The sequence below is a fragment of the Tursiops truncatus genome, chromosome 8 (assembly GCF_011762595.2).
Source record: "Tursiops truncatus isolate mTurTru1 chromosome 8, mTurTru1.mat.Y, whole genome shotgun sequence".
Taxonomy (NCBI): Eukaryota; Metazoa; Chordata; class Mammalia; order Artiodactyla; family Delphinidae; genus Tursiops; species Tursiops truncatus.
This window is the reverse complement of record NC_047041.1, coordinates 25,076,459-25,095,091: the sequence shown is the minus strand read 5'-3', so window position 1 is coordinate 25,095,091 and position 18,633 is coordinate 25,076,459. Positions and strand designations below refer to the sequence as shown.

Sequence of the window (18,633 nt, the reverse complement as noted above, 5' to 3'; positions counted from 1 at the left end):
GCTAGCTTCCCAGATAGAAAATATATTGGTTTCTTATAATCTAGATGAACAAAGTTTTATACGGATTGTTCTTTCAGTGTATGGAACTTGTACACAGGATTTGGAGTAGCTAGTGAAATGTTTGAGATACCTGCCAACCTACCCTTTCTAGTGTGGAGATGTATAAATGTCAATCACTGGCCAGGCTGGTGGAAATCTGACCATGGCTTCTGTGACTGTCTGCGGTCCCCAGCAGGGGTCTTAATTTTTTTCTAATAGAATTTTGAAAAACTATCTATACTCTCCATCATTTAAAAAGCTATATCTAAATTTTCACCTTAATTTTAAAGAGTTTTCTTATATAAATACAAATGTTGAAAATAAATTACCTTACTCTTTAAACATAAAATAAGAAAATCATCTATTCCATCTAGATGTTAAAATTTATTAGTATGTGTTAAACTTCAAATTGTGATGTAAAGTCCTAGAATGTATATCAGAAATAAAACTATTTTTCACCCTGCAATTCTTTCTTCCCATATCATGAACCTTACAAATTCATCTATAGTGAACAATTATAATCTTATTCAGAAATTCCACAACAAAATAATCAGTGTCTCATCTAAGACTGATTTTTGATGACTATGTTTTGAAAGCTTAATGCTGAAGATTAGCATCACTAACATATAGTAACAAGATATATAATTGCCTGCACAGCCATCGTTCACAGAAAGAGTTTTTTCTTTAGGTAGTCTAAAGCATTACTACTACAAAGCAATGCATGCTGAGAGTACAGTATTAAGAATAAACCATAATTCAAAAAGAGTCATGTACCAAAATGTTCATTGCAGCTCTATTTACAATAGCCAGGACATGGAAGCAACCTAAGTGTCCATCAACAGATGAATGGATAAAGAAGATGTGGCACATATATACAATGGAATATTTCTCAGCCATAAAAAGAAACGAAATTGAGTTATTTGTAGTGAGGTGGATGGACCTAGAGTCTGTCATACAGAGTGAAGTAAGTCAGAAAGAGGGCTTCCCTGGTGGCGCAGTGGATGAGTCCGCCTGCTGATGCAGGGGACACGGGTTTGTGCCCTGGTCCGGGAAGATCCCACATGCCGTGGAGCGGCTAGGCCCGTGAGCCATGGCTGCTGAGCCTGCGTGTCCGGAGCCTGTGCTCCGCAACGGGAGAGGCCACAACAGTGAGAGGCCCGCGTACCACAAAAAAAAAAAAAAAAAAAAGAGAGAGAGAAAAATACTGTATGCTAACACACATACATGGAATCTAAGAAAAAAAAAAAAAAAAGGTCATGAAGAACCTAGGGGTAAGACGGGAATAAAGACACAGACCTACTAGAGAATGGACTTGAGGATATGGGGAGGGGGAAGGGTAAGCTGGGACAAAGCGAGAGAGTGGCATGGACATATATATGCTACCAAATGTAAAATAGATAGCTAGTGGGAAGCAGCTGCATAGCACAGGGAGATCAGCTCGGTGCTTTGTGACCACCTAGAGGGGTGGGATAGGGAGGGAGACGCAGGAGATATGGGAACATACGTATATGTATAACTGATTCACTTTGTTATAAAGCAGAAACTAACACACCATTGTAAAGCAATTATACCCCAATAAAGATGTTAAAAAAAAAGAACAAACCAAAATGTTTTCCCTTCTGCATGATAATTTGACCTCTGTGCCTCCTGGAAGCTTGACATAAGGTATGTTAACTGGGTAACTATGGCATATATGTAGGTAAAACATAATCCCTGATTGCACTGGACTGGAACAAACTATGAAAGAACTAGAAATACCCAATAATGACACCATAGCTTTGGCTAACAGAGAATAATTAGGTCTAACTGACAATTCTTAAGTTTTGCTATTTAAATAAAGGAGTTAAAAGATCATATTTGTGGGGCTTCCCTTGTGGTGCAGTGGTTAAGAATCCGCCTGCCAATGCAGGGGACATGGGTTCGAGACCTGGTCCGGGAAGATCCCACATGCTGCAGAGCAACTAAGCCCTTTCACCACAACTACTGAGCCTGCGCTCTAGAGCCCGCAAGCCACAACTACTGAAGCCTGTGCACCTAGAGCCCGTGCTCCACAACAAGAGAAGCCACCGCAATGAGAAACCCGTGTACTGCAATAGAGTAGCCCCTGCTCTCAGCAACTAGAGAAAACCGGCATGCAGCAGCGAAGACCCAATGCAGCCAAAAATTAAATAAATGAATAAATAAATTTATAAAAAACAATTTAAAGAAAAAAGAGCATATTTGCTGGGACTTCCTTGGCAGTCCAGTGGTTAAGGGGGCGAGGATTTGATCCCTGGTCGGGGAACTAAGATCCTACATGCCACTCAGCCAAAAAAAAAAAAAAAAAAAGAGCATATTTGGGTTGCCTTTAGCATCCAGACCAATGCATTAGGAATACCAATTAACTCTTGGTAATAACTATAGTCAGGATTAGTAGTTATTTCAGCCCTTTAAAAATAACCTTTTGTTCTCACGTGAAACCCTCTGTTTTAATTTTTTTCCATAGCATTTATCACCTGTATCTGTTTGCTTATTGTCTGTCTTTCCTTCTAGAATGTAAGCTCCATGAGGGCATGGACTTTGTTTTTTTCTTGTTCACTGTTCCCCTTCCAGAACTTAAAATAGTAACTGGTACAGAGTAGAGGTTCAATAAGTATTTACTGGATGAAAGTTCCTATATTAATATATGGGTACTATCCAATTGACTAAAATTTTACTGAGTACCTACTATGTGTCAAGCCCTGTGCTAGTAAGGTGTAGTGACAGAGTGGTTATCATCTATGATTTTACAGAGCTAACAATCACAGATAAAACTTCAGACAATTTTCTACTGAACAGGAATATTTTCTTTATTATTGATAAAATGTTATGTGATTACTTCACTAAGATTCTATACGATTTAGTTCATTTAGTAACACTTTATAACAAAAGTTTATCTTTAAAATGCTGTGCTCTTACCCTAGGATCCCAAATATTTCACAAACTACTTCAATCACTTTTAAAAACCATCCCTGTTACTCCCTATAGGAGAAGCCTACATTTATGGATTAAATGATGTCAGCAATAGTAGAAGATCGAATATTTCCTAACTAATCTCTACTTACAATTTCTCTCAGGCACTCTCCTTTGATACTTTTCCTCACGGTTTCTCTTTAACTAATAATACAGGTAATTTAATCTCCTTTTTTTTTAAAAAAAGCTGAACATTTATTCACTGTATATATGTTCATAGAGATGATCAGACCTTTTGAAGAATCACACACCAGTTCCCCTGATCATAGTAGCTTTGCAGTATGCTGATATTACTCAAAGTCTGGCAGGCAGCTTCCATTTCTCCCTCACAGAACACATGGTAGTAACGATGAAACACAGGACCTGGGTCATGGGATCCTAATGGTCCAAATGGCTCAATAGACTTGCCCTTACCAGGATTTTCCTTAAGGTGCCAGGGAACCAGTAAGTCTTGAGAATGAAAAGAAGTCCTATTAGTGTGAATAGGCAACTTGGAATTAGTAACTTTCCTTGAATTATATCCTCTATCCTGAAAGTCATTAATGGAGGGAACAGAAGGTGCTGAATCGTGATTGCCCACATCAGGCATCTGCTTCACAAGCAACTCTTGCACTGATGTATCATTGCTGATTTCCTCTTTCTTTTCTTGGCTAATTCTGTTTTCTCTAAGATACTTGGACTTATTATTATTATATTCTTGTTCCATTGCCCAAACATAGATGAGTGCCTTCCCACCAGGTCTTAGGAGTCGAACAAGTTCTTGGAGAGCTGCCACTCTACGCTCCTAGTTAAAACAAAAAAACAACAAAAAACCATATTGCCATTTATCAATGAGAAAGAGATACAGAGAGGAAACAGGAAAATATAACTGACTATAGGACTATTTTCAATTAAGATGGACAGTACAGAAAATCAAACATGAAACAAATCTTATAGTTAAAAAAAAGGGGGGAAAAAGGAGAATTTTGCTCTGCAATTGAGAGGAAAAAAATGGTTGATAAAAGGGGAAAACTTTTTTTTTCTTTCTGATAATAATACAGAGGCATAGAGGCTTTTCTGCTTTGTTTGAAATTCAGTTGAGATCATAAGATATATTGAAACTGCCAGGAATTCCAGCACAAAGGGATCTATAATGTTATTGCTTAGATTGGGGGAAACGAGTAACACCTAGGAATAATAAGATTTTTTTTCCTATAAGAAAAATATAAAATATTAAATTCACTTATTTTAAAATTAGAAGCAGAGTGACTAATTAAAAGCATCAGCATACTACTACCATATAAATACCTGAGTTTTGAAGAAAAGAACAGGAAAAGAAGAAAAATAGAATGGGAAGAACATGAGACTCAGATGTCAGGAATGAGAGTGAGAGCCGAGAAAGCAAAATGGGAAACGGAAATAAAGAAGAAGCTCAGAGGCTGAGGAGACAGAGAGAATACTCAAGAGGCTTAGAGCTGATGATCTCTTAAAGTCTCTTACAGCTAAATTCTGCGACTCTGTGGGTTTGAGGAAGACATTTAAAGATGAGTAAGACCCAGGTAGGAAAAAGGCAGAGATGTGCAGCAATAAATGCATAGTCTCATCAGACCTCTGTTTAAGTAATCACAGCTCCCATGTAACTCATCTCCATTCCACAGGCTTTCTTTAAAAACTGCAGTAAACTGACAAGAAAAGAGAATGGAAAGAAAGGAAAAGCTAAAATGGGGTCCAAATCAGTAAAATCCATGAACATTTCCTGCCACTTAGTTACAAGTTCTTGGAGCAAGAAAGACAATACTTACTGCTGTAGCAAAATGGTGAATAACAGCAATGGAGATGCAAGCATCACAAGACCCACTGCGGACTGGTACTGCCAAAGCATCACAGACAAAGGCCTGATAATGCTTCTCTCTACAAATGTCCACAAGGTTTTGGCTACGATCACAGCCAATCTATAACAGATAAAGAAAGAATTTCAGAACAACTTGTTTAAATGTCATAAAGTTATTAGACAGATTTCATATTCATTGTGAAAGGGTCTAAGACCATGATATTATAGGTTCTTACAACCAGTACAAAGTCAGCTTATATAATTTACAGGGCAGCATTTATTACCTTAACAGGTATCAAACAATTCAAATTAGTGAATGGAAACAAAATAACTAGAATAAAAATAACATTGGTGGAAATGGGAGGTCCTAATTGGCATCTAATTAATCACGACCCAGAATCTTGATCTTTTTGTAATATCACACTTTATTTTATTTTATACCTTATCGTATCTTATATTCTGCGCCACACGGCATGTGGGATCTTAGTTCCCTGACCAGGGATCAAACCCACACCCCCTGCAGTGGAAGTGCAGAGTCTTAACCACTGGACCACCAGGGAAGTCCAATATCACACATTTTAAAATGGAAATTATCGCATAAACATAGACATTTAGTCTTTTGGGGGAAGCTACAAATAAAGAGGTTCTAAGGTATCTCTTATTAGTATATAAACTATTCAGTAATGACCCAGATATCAGGAGGATGGCTTATTTTTTTTCCTTCTCCTTTATACTTTTCTCTATGTATTACTTGCACCATCATAAAATAAAATCTTCCCAAATAAAGTTAAATAATTTATTTCATTTTTTAAAGCCATTGAGTCTTGTTCTGCTAAATACCTGAATTCAAAATTTGTAAAATGCTATTGAATTAAACCTTTTGGCATAACCAAACCATTCTATGGGAATGATAACACTGAAGGCAGCTGGCAGCATCCTTTCATCTCCCCAAGCAGCTGAGGCCTAACATGCCTTATGCATATGTCTGGTTCTGTGGCAAGTATTTGTGGGCTAGGACTGCCTATATGCTCTCTAGTTTTGTTGTTGTTTTTGTACACAGTTTTGCTGTTTAGTTCTAAAAATACCATATATAGAGAGAGACAGGAACAAAGACAGAGACAGAGAGCACACACAAGCACGTGCAATGTGCACATATAAATTGAGGGAGGAATAGGAGGAGCTTAAAGAATGTTAAATCACTAATAATTATCTCCAGATATTTCTTCTTAACCCAATCTCTACAAGAGAGAAAAGATATGTATAAGTAGATTTCATCTAACAGAAGTAGCCACCTCAGGTTCATTTGAATTTTTGCTATAAGTAAGCATTGATCATTGCTAAGGGATCAGGGTTCCCTCAGTCCATCTGAGAATAAAGATATGAATCTTCATGTCAAAACAATTCTTATTAAGTCACACTGCCATGCCAATCATACCTAATATGAATTTGCTCAGTTTCTAATAAATATTAAATAGCTTCGGTATTCCAGCCCACAGCTGCATTAATATCTGAGGTATAATAAAAGGTACCAAGCTAGAGGTAAAGTATAGCAATATCATTTTGGTATAATTTTAAGATGGAAAAGTACTAAGGGCCCATTAATAACAACAGTGGCACAATTCCCACTTAATTGCTCCCTTTACCTGTATAAGATATATAACTGGCTATTACTCTTATTTATTTTCTTCCATATCTTATGCCAATAGTCACAATATCAAGATGACAGTACCACTCAAACAATATGTATATTATATTTTGGTCTTTGCCAGGTTTTATTACAATAAAATTCAGTTCATGGAAACAGAAGTTTCAAGTATGCCCAACTATTACCTTGCTAAAAGTCAACAAGAAGAAATCCAATGTGCCTATCCCCAGAGATAGAGCTTGACAGTTACTCAGAGGAGGAGAGTTATTATCTGAGGATCACAGATAAAACAGAACAAGGAGAAGAGCAACCGAACAAAAACTAGAGAAAATTTCCTTCTTCTTCCTGCCAGACTCTTACAATTATTTGTACAGAGCACTCCTTTTCACCAACAAATGAAATCAGGGGCAATTTTAGTCATAAAGTACCAGGTCTAATGTAGTCCTGACTCATACCTGGCTCAGTACTTTCACCTTTCACTTATTTTGCCTGAGTCTTCCAAATACTATAGTCAAATCAACAGTATTTTCTTCTCTTCCCTTTCTATTTTTAAATTCCCTTAAGTTTTTATACCAAGGATAGTACCAGATATTTGAAATTCTCCCTAATAATGCTACATAATGTCAAAAACAGGACAGAAAATAGCTTATGTATAAATACTCATTAATGGTAAGGGACTCATGTAAAGCTACATATTTCTGTATGTGGGATGGAGATGAATGACAATAAAAACACATATTGGTTGGGCTTAAAATGTATACTTTATACTTCTATATAATTTTTAAAGTCTTCAACATAATATTAAATATGAAATTCTGGAAGTACTGGTAAAAATGAAAAAGTATCCAACTTAGTAATCAAACTAAACAAGGTTTAACTTTTCTCCTATTAAAGTATCAAAAATATTTTAAAACCAAAGTATACCACAGTGATAGCACTGTGATACAACTTCCTGTCATAAAGTGTTGTTGACAGTACAAATTGGCTAGGCCAATTTTAAAAAGCCATTTGGCAAACCATTTTTTTTTTTTTTTGCAGTACGCAGGCCTCTCACTGTTGTGGCCTCTCCCGTTGCGGAGCACAGGCTCCAGAAGCGTAGGCTCAGCAGCCATGGCTCACGGGCCTAGTCGCTCCGCGGCATGTGGGATCTTCCCGGACCAGGGCATGAACCCGTGTCCCCTGCATCAGCAGGCGGACTCTCACCCGCTGTGCCACCAGGGAAGCCCTGACAAACCATTTTTTAAGAAAGATAAAAATGTTCACAATTTTTCATCCAATAATCATTCTTCAAAAAATTTATCCTAAGAAAATAATCCAAAATATGGAAAAAGGTAAACAGGCTAATGAAATTGCCTTTAAAGAATACCCACCATATGTTAAAGCAGATTCTTTATATAAATGTACTTAACTCTTGACAGTGGTGGAAACAAGATGGTGGAGTAGAAGGACTTGAGCTCACCTCCTCTCACAAAAACACTAAAGTCCTCTCAAGAAAACATCAAAATTGCAACTAACTGCTGAACAAAAAGCAACAAAAAAGATATTCTACATCCAAGGACAAAGAAGAAGCCACAACGAGACAGTAGGAGGGGCACATTTGCAGCACAATCAAACCCCATTCCTGCGGGTGGGTGACCCACAAACTGGAAAATTCATCACAAAGTTTCTCCCACGGGAGTGAGAGTTCTGAGCCCCATGTCAGGCTCCCCAGTCTAAGGGCCTGGTGTTGGAAGGAGGAACCCCCAGAGCATTTGGCTTTGAAGGCCAGCAGGGTTTGACTGCAGGAACTCCACAGGACTCGGGGAAACAGAAACTCCACTCTCGGAGGGTGCACACAAAGTTTCACGCACACCGAGACCCAGGGACTCAGAGACTTCATAGGAGCTTGGCCAGAACTACCTGCTGGTCTTGGAATGTATCCTGGAGGGGTGGGGTGGGGTGGCGGCTGTGGTTCACTGTGGGAATAAAAACACTGGTGGCAGAGGTAGAGGTAACAGGGAGTACTCATTGGTGTGAGATCTCCTGGAGGCCGCCATTTTGATACCAAGACCTGGCACCACCCAACAGCCTGTAGGCTCCAGTGCTGGGATGCCTCAGGCCAAACAACCAACAGGGAGGGGACACAGCCCCGCCCATCAGCAGACAGCCTGCCAAAACTCTTCCTGAGCCCACAGCCACCTCTAAACACATCCTTGACATGGCCCTGCCCACCAGAGGGACAAGGCCCAGCTCCACCCACCAGTGGGCAGGCACCAGTCCTGCTGACCAGGAAGCCTGCACAACCCTCTAGACTAGCCTCACCCACCTATAATACTGCAACCTGCAGCCTGCAGCCTGCAATCTACAATCCTGCAGCCTGTAGAACAGAAACTGCAAACACAGAAAGTTAGACAAAGTGAGATGACAGAGAAATATGTTCAACACAAAGGGAAAGATAAAACCCTAGAAGAATAACTAAGTAAAGTGGAGACAGGCAATCTACCTGGAAAAGAATTCAGAGTAATGATAGTAAAGATGATCCAAAATCTGGGGAAAAGAATGGAGGCACAGACTGAGAAGATACTAGAAATATTCAACAAAGATATAAAGAACAAACAGAGGTGAACAATACGATAAGTAAAATGAAAAATACACTAGAAGGAATCGATAGCAGAATAAATGAGGCAGAAGAACAGATAAGCGACTGGAAAGACAGAATGGTGGAATCACTGCCATGGAACAGAATAAAGAAAAAAGAATGAAAATAAATGAGGACAATGTAAGAGACCTCTGGGACAACATTAAATGTATCAACATTTGCATTATAGGGGTTCCAGAAGGAGAAGAGAGAGAGAAAGGACCTGACAAAATTATGGAAGAGATAATAGCTGAAAACTTCCCTGACACGGGAAAGGAAAACATCACCCAAGTACAGGAAGTGCAGAGAGTCCCATACAGGATAAACCCAAGGAGGAAAATGCTGAGACACACATTAATCTACTTGACGAAAATTCAAGACAAAGAGAAAATATTAAAAGCAACAATGGAAAAGCAAAAAATAACATACAAGGGAATCCACATAAAGTTACAGATGATTTTTCAGCAGAAACTCTGCAAGCCAGAAAGGAGTGGCACAATATATTTAAAGTGATGAAAGGGAAAAACCTACAAACAAGAATATTCTACCCATCAAGGCCCCCATTCAGACTTGACAGAGAAATCAAAAGCTTTACAGACAAGCAAAAGCTAAGAAAATTCTGCACCACCAGACCAGTTTTACAACAAATGCTAAAGGAACATCTCTAGGCAGAAAAGAAAAGGCCACAATTAAAAACAAAATAACAAATGGGAAAGCTCACTGGTAAAGGCAAACATACAATAAAGGTAGGAAATCATCCACACGCAAATATGATATCGAAAACCAGCAACTGTGAGGAGAGTACAAATGCAGGATATTGGAAATGCATTGGAAATTAAGAGACCACCAACTTAAAATAATCTTGTATATATACATATAGACTGCTATATCAAAATCTCAAAGTAACCACAAGCCAAAAGGCTACAATACATACACACACACAAAAGAAAAAGCAATCCAAACACAACACTAAAGACAGTCATCAAATCACAAAGCAGAACAAAAGAGGAAGGAAAGGTTCTTGAAAATATAAACAAAATTGATAAACCTTTATCCAGACTCATCAAGAAAAAAAGGAGAGGACTCAAATCAATAAAATTAGAAATGAAAAAGAAGTTACAACTGACACCACAGAAATACAAAGGACCATAAGAGACTACTACAAGCAACTATATGCCAATAAAATGGACGACTTAGAAGAAATGAACGAATTCTTTAAAAGGTACAATCTCCCAAGACTGAAACAGGAAGAAATAGAAAATATGAACAGACCAATGACAAGTAATGAAATTGAAACTATGATTAAAAGCTCCCCAAAAACAAAAGTCCAGGACCAGATGGCTTCACAGGCGAGTTCTATCAAACATTTAGAGAAGAGTTAACATCTATGCTTCTGAAACTATTTCCAAACATTGCAGAGGAAGGAACATACCCAACCTCATTCTATGAGGTCACAATCACCCTGATACCAAAACCACACAAAGATACCGCAAAAAAAGAAACTTAGAGGCCAATATCACTGCTGAACATAAGCGCAGAAATCCTCAACAAAATACTAGCAATCAAAATTCAACAACACAGTAAAAGGATCATATACCATGTTCAAGTGGGATTTATCCCAGGAATGCAAGGATTTTTCAATATCCGCAAATCAATCAGTGTGATACACCATACCAACAAACTGAAGAATAAAAACCATATGATAATCTCAATAGATGTAGAAAAAGCTTTCAACAAAACTCAACACCCATTTATGATAAAAACTCTCAAGAAAGTAGGCATAGAGGGAACTTACCTCAACGTAACAGAGGCCATATATGACAAACCCACAGCCAACATCATTCTCAATGGTGAAAGACTGAAACCATTTCCTCTAAGATCAACAACAAGGAAAGGTTATCCACTCTCAACACTATTATTTAACATAGTTTTGGAAGTTTTAGCCACAGCAATCAGAGAAGAAAAAGAAATAAAAGGAATCCAAATCAGAAAAGAAAAAGTAAAGCTGTCACTGTTTGCAGATGACATGATACTATACATAGAGAATCCTAAAGATGCTACCAGAAAACTAATAGAGCTAATCAATGAATTTGGTAAAGTAGCAGGATACAAAATTAATGCAGAGATCTCTTGCATTCCTATACACTAATGATGAAAAATCTGAAAGAGAAATTAAGGGAACACTCCCATTTACCATTGCAACAAAAAGAATAAAATACCTAGGAATAAACCTACCTAAGGAGACAAAGACCAGTATGCAGAAAACTGTAAGACACTGGTGAAATAAATTAAAGATGATACAGAGAGATATACCATAGTTTTGTATGGGAAGAATCAACACTGTGAAAATGACTATACTACCCAAAACAATATACAGATTCAATGCAATCCCTATCAAACTACCAATGGCATTTTTCACAGAATTAGAACAAAAAATTTCAAAATTTAGGGCTTCCCTGGTGGTGCAGTGGTTGAGAGTCCACCTACTGATGCAGGCGACACGGGTTCATGCCCTGGTCTGGGAAGATCCCACATGCCGCGGAGCGGCTGGGCCCATGAGCCATGGCAACTAAGCCTGCGCATCCGGAGCCTGTGCTTCACAACGGGAGAGGCCACAATAGTGAGAGGCCCACGTACCGCAAAAAAAAAAAAAAAAATTTCAAAATTTGTATGGAAACACAAAAGACCCCAATAGCCAAAGCAATCTTGAGAAAGAAAAACGGAACTGGAGGAATCAGGCTCCCTGACTTCAGACTATACTACAAAGCTACAATAATCAAGACAGTATGGTAATGGCACAAAAACAGAAATACAGATCAATGGAACAGGATAGAAAGCCCAGAGATAAACCCATTTACATATGGTCACCTTAACTTTGATAAAGGAGGCAAGAATATACAATGGAGAAAAGACAGCCACTTCAACAAGTGGTGCTGGGAAAACTGGACAGCTACATATAAAAGAATGCAATTAGAACTCTTTCTAACAGCATACACAAAAATAAACTCAAAATGGATTAAGGACCTAAATGTAAGATAAAACTCTTAGAAGAAAAGATAGGAAGAACACACTTTGACATAAATCACAGCAAGATCGTTTTTGACACATCTCCTAGAGAAATGGAAATAAAAACAAAAAGAAACCAATGGGACCTAATGAAACTTAAAAGCTTTTGCACAGCAAAGGAAAACATAAACAAGACGAAAAGATAACCCTCAGAATGGGAGAAAATATTTGCAAACGAAGCAACTGATAAAGGATTTATCATAAATGGGTGTTGAATTTTGTCGAAAGCTTTTTCTTTACCTATTGAGATGATTATATGGTTTTTCTCCTTCAATTTGTTAATATGGTTTATCACATTGATTGATTTGTATTTACTGAAGTATCCTGGCATCCCTGGGATAAACCCCATTTGACTATGGTGTATGATCCTTTTAATGTGCTGTTAGATTCTGTTTGCTAGTATTTTGTTGAGGAATTTTGCATCTATTTTCATCAGTGATATTGGCCTGTAGTTTTCTTTCTTTGTGACATCTTTGTCTGCTTTTGTTATCAGGTTGATGGTGGCCTCTCAGAATGAGTTTGGGAGTGTTCCTCCCTCTGCTATATTTTGGAAGAGTTTGAGAAGAATAGGTGTTAGCTCTTCTCTAAATGTTTGATAGAATTCGCCTGTGAAGCCTTCTGGTCCTCGACTTTTGTTTGTTGGAAGATTTTTAATCACAGTCTCAATTTCAGTGCTTGTGATTGGTCTATTTGTATTTTCTATTCCTTCCTGGTTCAGTCTCAGAAGGTTGTGCTTTTCTAAGACTTTGTCCATTTCTTTCAGGTTGTCCATTTTATTGGCATACAGTTGCTTGCAAGTAATCTCTCATGATCCTTTTTATTTCTGCAGTGTCAGGTGTTACTTCTCCTTTTTCATTTCTAATTCTGTTGATTTGAGTCTTTTCCCTTTTTTTCTTGATGAGTCTGTCTAATGGTTTATCAATTTTGTTTATCTTCTCAAAGAACCAGTTTTTAATTTTATTAATCTTTGCTATTGTTTCCTTCATTTCTTTTTCATTTATTTCTAATCTGTTCTTTATGATTTCTTTCTTTCTGCAAACTTTGGGTTTTTTTTTTCTTCTCTCTCTAATTGTTTTAGGTGTAAGGTTAGATTATTTATTTGAGATGTTTCTTGTTTCCTGAGGTAGGATTGTATTGCTATAAACTTCCCTCTTAGAACTGCTTTTGCTGCATCCCATAGGTTTTGGGTTGTCGTGTTTTCATTGTCACTTGTTTCTTTTTTGATTTCCTCTTTGATTTCTTCAGTGATCTCTTGGTTATTTAGTAGTGTATTGTTTAGCCTCCATGTGTTTGTATTTTCTACAGATTTTTTCCTAATCTAGTCTCATAGAATTGTGGTGGGAAAGGATACTTGATATGATTTCAATTTTCTTAAATTTACCAAGGCTTGATTTGTGACCCAAGATATGATCTATCCTGTTGAATGTTTCATGAGCGCTTGAGAAGAAAGTGTATTCTGTTGTTTTTGGATGGAATGTCCTATAAATATCAATTAAGTCCATCTTGTTTAATGTATCATTTAAAGCTCGTTTCCTTATTTATTTTCATTTTGGATGATCTGTCCATTGGTGAAAGTGGGGTGTTAAAGTCCCCTACTATGATTGTGTTCGATTTCCCCTTTTATGGCTGTTAGCATTTGTCATGTAGTGAGGTGCTCCTATGTTGGGAGCATATTTACAATTTTTGTATCTTCTTGGATCGATCCCTTAATCATTATGTAGTGTCCTTCTTTGTCTCTTGTAATAGTCTTTATTTTAAAGTCTTTTTTGTCTGATATGAGAATTGCTACTCCAGCTTTCTTTTGATTTACGTTTGCATGGAATATCTTGTGCCATCCCCTCACTTTCAGTCTTTATGTGTCCCTAGGTCTGAAGTGGGTCTCTTATAGACAGCATATATACAGGTCTTGTTTTTAAGTTAAGTATTTATCTAAGAAACACATTCAGACTGAAGGTACTCTAAAATCAATGCACAGAACATCATGTAGTGAATAAGCTAGACCAAGCTCTGGGTATGCACATCTCATCTATTATTGGTACAGTTATAAAGGCAATAAGTTTCTTGAAGGTATAAAATCTTTCTTATAAAATTTAACTCTGAAAATAAAGCCAACAGCTAATGCTGATGCTAGGAATTATGGAGTCTAAATAAGAAATGTTTCTTAGTTAGAATATAGAAATTTTGAATTAAAGAGCAGAAGAACAAGCTCATGCATAACTCAGATCAGATAAGAACAGATTCACCACATTTACTTCTAAGAGAAATGAATAGTTGTTTATAAAACTATTTCCATGAGAGCCCCAGCTAGTATTTTTAAAATATACTCTGTAAAGGAAATTATATAAAATAGTGATACTAATAATTTTTTAAATTCTGAGACTATCTTAGATATACATTTGAATACCCAGAATGAATGTCTCAGGTCACATCCTCTCATGAATGTCAAGAAATGCACATATTTTCATGCTCAAAGATGGCTGTTCAAAATACACTCAAGTATCATTGCTCCATCCAGGTTGGAGCCTCAGCAGCTTAAAAAAGTAGTTTTTTCTTTTACCATACATAATTCCATTTCTTGTATAATGAAAACCATAACTCCAACCCAGACAAGTAGTTTTCATTCATTCATTGAACCACACCTACTGAGCCTTCCCTACAGGTCAGACAATGGCAGTAGGTTCCAGAAAGAGCAGACAGGAAAGAACACATGCAGACTGCCACTGATAAAATGAATGTAGATTATGGAGAGTGAGTACACTTATGATTTTCTATTTCTTCTGAATATATTCCTTCTTGAATCAGCTTCAGGTTTTTGGTTCAGTTTATCAAGAAATCATTTTTCTTAACTGTAACAGGATAATATTATCATATGACTAAGTCAGTGTGTTTGACTTCAACCTAGTTTCACTGTCACAATTGATACCTGACTAGACATAGCCACAGGTTATCATCAAGAAAGTGTAAAAGCAGAGCTTCCTGAGAAACATTTTTGGATAGTACCTTAAGATTAAAACATCAGAAGATATACTTTAAGCTGTGGTTAGAGTTGTGACAAATCTAAAACCTATTTCCTCTTCAACATGAACAAACTTAATTCACTAGACCTTACTCTTTATAAACTAAAATTTAATTGTAAACAGGATGACAATATATGAATACTTGTCTTCTCTTGATGAAAAGCGATTCTTTCATCTGCCTCTTAATGCACAAAGTCTACATTTCCTCAATTGCAGTAGTACTGTTCTTTCTTCATGTAGGTGTACAATATCTAGGATGAGGTTAAAATAAAGATTACAAGCAATCTGACATACTACAACAGCCCATGAAGGTAGACTGCTCTCATTCTCCTTATATACTCCCCTTACTCTAGTCCTTCCTCCCCTAATCTTGAGAAAGGGAAGCTCCAGTCCTCACAGAGCAGTGTTGACACAAGTACTTACAACAATGCACTAATGCAGGGAGAACTTCCTACTTCTTAGCACAGCAGAGAAAAAAGTGATCCATTAGAAAAAGAAATTATAACAACTGAAAACAGAAACTTTGGCATCAGAGAGAAGTGGGTTCAAGTCCTAGGTCTAGCACTATAACCTTGGTCAAATTTTTAATCTACTTGAGGTTTAATTTTCTCAACAGTAAGACAACAATAAATACTAACCTTTTTTTTTTTCTATTATGAGTAAAAGAACACTAGATTTGGAGTCATAAGGCATGGGTTCAAGTTCCAGTTACATCCTCTAATAATATAACACCAAGGAAGTAATATAACCTCTGTGAGCCTCAGTTTCTTCATTTATAAAAGATGGACGAAAATATCTGCTTTATACTTCTCATACTTACAAGGAACTAGGAAAGAAAATGGTTTCTATAAAAATCCTTTATAACCTGTAAAGAGTTTTATAAATATAAGACAGTTTTACTGATAAAATAATCTTAGAAAGCAAAATCTGAAGGGACCAAAAAAAAAAAAAAAAAAACTGCAAATAATGGCATGCCCATAAATTTCTAGAGGAATAAAAAAGAATGGGAGTGTTCATTAATTTTCAACCTGTTGGTTACAATTTTCTGCAGTGACCTAAAAACACAGCATTATATCATGACGAAGGGATAATAACCCTTACAAATAAAGCAAAAAGAAAGCCAGAAGCAACAATTACTTGCCATATATAACTCCTTATTGATGCCAAGATATTTTCCATTTCCACATCCAATATCAGCAACTAATGAACCACTTGGCAAAGCTTTCAAAAACTCCACGATGTGTGGCCAAGGGGTATGTCTCGTGCTGCTAAAGTGTCTAGCAATTTCTTCGTAAACTTGATGGACATATTCTTGCTCCAGTTGTGAGGCTTCTTTATCACTCTCTGGAAATGATGTGGAAGCCTCCTTCATCTGGCTGTCACAGACCAAAGGGTAACCTAATGAATAAAAGAAAGCAATATAAACCATTTACTTATTTGTTTGTTTTTTTAATTTATTTTTTGGCTGCACCACGTGGCATGTGGGAGCTTAGTTCCCTGACCTGGGATTGAACCCACGCCCCCTGCATTGGAAGCACAGAGTCTTAACCACTGGACCACCAGGGAAGTCGCTAAACCATTATTTTTATCCAAATGATTCATAAGGTATGATTGTTTTCTCAAAAGAAAAAGCAAATCAATCCACGTTTGATGACTAGGGTTAAATAGGCTCTGATTTATCAGTTAAAAAAAGTAGTTCTTACCTAGCAAGTCCAATTATGTATGTGAGGGGTCTAATACAAGAAGGGGTAAATCCATTTGAAACAAAATATGACTGTAATTCTGCATGCCTTATAATGCAGATGCCTATTTTATCTTGGGATTAAGGGTCCTCTTATTCAGGAAAGCATCTTGATGGGCCTGGTGTAACCAGAAGAAATTTAGCAATTAACAGGATTTAGGGTTTTTGTCTTGGTAGGAGTTCTGGGGACCCTAGGACTCTCAGAAGAACCAGACCTAGAAACAAAGTGTGATTTGGTAATAATCACAAGATTTAATGAATACTGTTTGAAGCGGTTTACATATATTGTCTCAATCCTCACAGTAACACTATGAATAGGTATTATTACATTCATTTTACAGATGATGAAACTGACTCATGGAATATTAAATAATGATCCCAAAGTGACAAAGATGTTAAGTCATAGAGTCAAGATTTGAACCCAGGCAGTGGAGACTCCAGAATCCACATTCTCAATGACTACACTGTGTTGCCTCCTTCAATAGAATGAGCAAATCCTAAGGAGAACACCAGCAAGTAGAGGAGATGACAGAGGAAATTTAGGATACAATGTCTCAAATTAATTTTGAAGTGTTCCCTGTTCTCTGCAATAACGTCTAATATTCATTTCGAGTCCTTGCCTTTTCTTGGCTATGCTATAATTTCCCTTTGTCTTCAGCCAGTCTGTGGCACACAACATCTTTTTATGGGTAGTATACTAGAGAATAAAGAAAGAAGTAGTGTTCCCAGAGAAACCACAGACAAGACTTAGCAATAATTAGAAAGCATGTGGCAGCAAAGAATTGATGGCTTCAGGAATTTTCCCTAAATATAACTAGAAGATTCCAAACTTTGAATGGGAGTGGAACTATCTAGTCCCTACTAATGTGTAAAGTGAAGCTCTAAACACTTTATGTAGACATTTAAGAAAAGGGTAGCCCCAGAAAGCTTGAGAGCTCTAAAACATACATGTGGAAACAGATGGGTTACATTATGTTGGTTACATCAGAATTACAATTACACTACAATATACATTACAATTATCTTAAGCTGGTCTTGCTAAAAATTTTATTCTCTTGGAAATTAGGAACATCTCAGTTATGTAAAAGGAGGATCACTTAAATCCACAAATTTTGACCAAAAGTATCCAAAAGATGGCCTTGAACTTTTAAAAAATCTGTAAACTGAATATATAATCAGAGCTTCTTATAGCAACCCTTAAATTAATGCCCATAACAAAAAAACATTTGCATAAGAAAACTAACTTGTCTCTTCTACTAAATTTCAAGTTCCTTGAGAACAAGAGCCATGCTTTATTTTTCTATACATTGTAAAGCTACTGGCAGTGTTAGATGTTCATCAAATACTAAATAAATATTTTTTAATTGATAAAAAAATTTTGTTTTTAAGTCCTTAGTGACATTTTTAGCAAAAGAAACAAAAACCTGTTAAAACCTATTTTAAGCTTCACTAACACGAAGTTATCAAATATGAAGAGTCCAAGTTTCCTAACAGAATAATATCTTATACATATAATAAAGATTTTTAATTTAAAATGTTTTTAAGATGACTAAATCCAAAAGCTCCTGCTAAGATACCACCTATAACTGAAACCACCAGGATGTAAAAAGCTCATAACATCACTGTTATTGTAAAATATTATTTATAAAACACAAGGGGTTTTTATTTGAGTCCAAGAAATACAGGTCATGATGCACTTATACAGAC

At 36.7% G+C, this 18,633-nt stretch overlaps 1 protein-coding gene across 2 annotated transcripts in view; it reads right to left on the bottom strand.

Annotated features, from left to right (window-relative positions):
* Positions 1–2,841: 2,841 nt before the first annotated feature.
* The window catches only part of ALKBH8 (alkB homolog 8, tRNA methyltransferase), a 72,086-nt gene continuing 56,294 nt past the window's right edge, over positions 2,842–18,633 (bottom strand). For both annotated transcript variants that reach the window (XM_019920572.3, XM_019920574.3), the window contains 3 exons: positions 16,327–16,583; positions 4,812–4,961; positions 2,842–3,814 (listed from right to left, as the gene is read on the bottom strand). In XM_019920572.3, coding sequence (XP_019776131.1) covers positions 3,257–3,814; positions 4,812–4,961; positions 16,327–16,583 — 965 coding nt within the window. In that variant the 3' untranslated portion in view covers positions 2,842–3,256. The remainder of the gene's footprint in view (positions 3,815–4,811; positions 4,962–16,326; positions 16,584–18,633) is intronic.